This window comes from Etheostoma spectabile, chromosome 7, assembly GCF_008692095.1.
Source record: "Etheostoma spectabile isolate EspeVRDwgs_2016 chromosome 7, UIUC_Espe_1.0, whole genome shotgun sequence".
Classification (NCBI taxonomy): domain Eukaryota; kingdom Metazoa; phylum Chordata; class Actinopteri; order Perciformes; family Percidae; genus Etheostoma; species Etheostoma spectabile.
Genome location: NC_045739.1, coordinates 14,908,679 through 14,911,013, shown reverse-complemented (window position 1 = coordinate 14,911,013; position 2,335 = coordinate 14,908,679). Strand labels below are relative to the sequence as shown.

The 2,335-nt window shown below is 37.8% G+C and overlaps 1 protein-coding gene across 1 annotated transcript in view; it reads left to right on the top strand.

Moving 5' to 3' along the window:
- ppih (peptidylprolyl isomerase H (cyclophilin H)) overlaps positions 1 to 2,335 on the top strand; it is a 14,605-nt gene that overhangs the window by 9,542 nt on the left and 2,728 nt on the right. Inside the window, exons 3-5 of the mRNA XM_032521740.1 lie at positions 52 to 75; positions 661 to 705; positions 2,072 to 2,115. Of these exons, the coding sequence (XP_032377631.1) occupies positions 52 to 75; positions 661 to 705; positions 2,072 to 2,115 (113 nt within the window). The remainder of the gene's footprint in view (positions 1 to 51; positions 76 to 660; positions 706 to 2,071; positions 2,116 to 2,335) is intronic.

Sequence of the window (2,335 nt, the reverse complement as noted above, 5' to 3'; positions counted from 1 at the left end):
ACAGTATGTCAACTACGAAGATGTTACTTACACTCTTATTATCTGTTTCAGGCAGTTCTGCACTGGAGAGTTCAGGTAAGGCAGCAAAGGGCTGTATTCTTTGATGGTACACAAACGTGACTTTGCATGAAAATGAGGAAACCTGTTTCCCTCAGAATAAGGGCTAAAGAGAAACAACAAGAAATCTGATTATTTGGCTACATATATGTTTTATCAGGTCTCCAAAGGTTATTTATAAGGGTACATGTGCATGACAGGGAAAGTATTGCTGTGGCAGGAGTGCAGCAGGACGAAAGGAAAGATCATTACTTAGAGCTGTGACTCCTTGAATTTAAAATAATAGAAATCAAGATAAGTTGGTCATATCAGTTAAATTCAAATGCATAGGCGCACTGATTAAAAATAATGTGCACTAATAAAAACTGTCCTCTTGGTGTACAAATGCTCTGCATTCTTTCAAGATGATGTGTCATAGCTCAACACTTAACATTTGCCAATCGTCAGCCAAAACTGCACCTTGAGTGTCAGTACTCAACTGATCCATAACCAGCTGTGAGAAGATCAATTCCTAAACCCTGAACACAGAATTAAACTCTTGTAGTACAGTACAACATGGTTGTCTTTACTGCTAACTTCATTTTGTTGTCAATCTTCTTACAGAAAGGATGGAGTCCCCATTGGTTTCAAAGGTTGCACATTCCACAGGTACACAACGTGGCGGCTTGATTTTATTTTTTATAGCTCACAATATACTTGGATGTTGTTTATTAATGTTTTTATTGTTTCAAGTAGAAACCCACACATGGCTTTTAGAGTTGTTTACTGGTTGTCTCCTGGAATAGTCTTGTGTGTATCCAGTCAGCCTTGGCATTCAGGCTGTTTGTCTTTTATATTTGTATTTCTAGAGGCATACTTACTCATAATTATGAACTGGGCCCACAATGAAATAATAGAACTTGGATCAGCCATTTAAAGTTTGTTTATGAAATGAAAAAGATTCTAGTTGTGCTGACCTTTTAAAATCCAGGATAGGCACCTAATGTTAGCTCATGAGGTTCTACTATAGCAAATCCCATCGGTAGCATCAAAGTGCCAACAATCATATTAAACTACACCTTTAAGGGTATTATGTTACGTTTTATATAGTGTTCATTCATATGCACAATCTGGATTACATACATTAAAGGTTCTGTAGGTACGTTTTATTTAAAAAAACAAAAAAAAAACAGTTTTGTCATATTTGCTCAAACTGTCACTTTATACTGTGCACATAAAACAGGTAATATGTGTGAAAACGTCATTCTCCTCCATCTCCTCCTTGTGCTACTAATGGAAATTTTCTGATGCAGTATCAATGACTGCTTGTGATCAAACTGTCAAACTAGGCAGCGCTGATTAAATATAAACTTGTGACTAAGTTTAGCCAAAACTATACCTCATGTTAAAGCCAAACAGTACACTAAAATATGTTTCCGAAGACATTTTAGGCTAGAAAGAAGCAAAGCCCAAACCGAATCTTGATTCATATTTGGTCAGTGCTGCCTAGTTTGAAATTTTTTATCGGAATTTAATCGGAGCAGTCATTGACACTGCGTTCAAGACTCCTCTAGTCTCACTATGCCAGACCTGTGTGGGGGTTGGCCCGTGTGTGTGTGTGGTGTGTGTGTGTGTGTGTGTGTGTGTGTGTGTGTGTGTGTGTGTGTGTGTGGTGTGTGTGTGTGTGTGTGTGTGTGTGTGTGGTGTGTGTGTGTGTGTGTGTTGTGTGTGTGTGTGTGGTGTGTGTGTGTGTGTGTGTGTGTGTGTGTGTGTGTGTGTGTGTGTGTGTGTGTGTGTGGTAAAAAACACACTCCTGGATTAAATTAATTTGCAATGTGTTATGGGAACTATAGTGTTGATAAAAACTGTTCAACCTTCTTTTGTGTTTTTTTTGTTCTACAACATGTAATCAACAGAAAAATGTAAATACTTTTTATTGGCACTGTATCAGCATGTCTTGCCAGTCTGCCAAAATCTGCTTTTTTATTACCCGAGCAAATTTGATTGTACTGATGTTTTCCCTGTTAATTGGCAGGGTGATCAAAGACTTTATGATACAAGGAGGGGACTTTGTCAATGTAAGTACATGTCTGAAAAAGCCAAAAAGTGCTTGTTTTAAGTGCTAAATCTCACCTGAATGGATAAAAAGGTGAAATGTAAGTGGAGAAGCATGGAAATCAACAGTAATCTCTGAGTTAGTAGTTTTCCCCTGGTGGTCATGTTGTGAATAACAGCACATCTAAACATATAGCTTTCTCTTTCTACTTTGTGAGCCCTGTCATGTATCATTTTTGTCTCC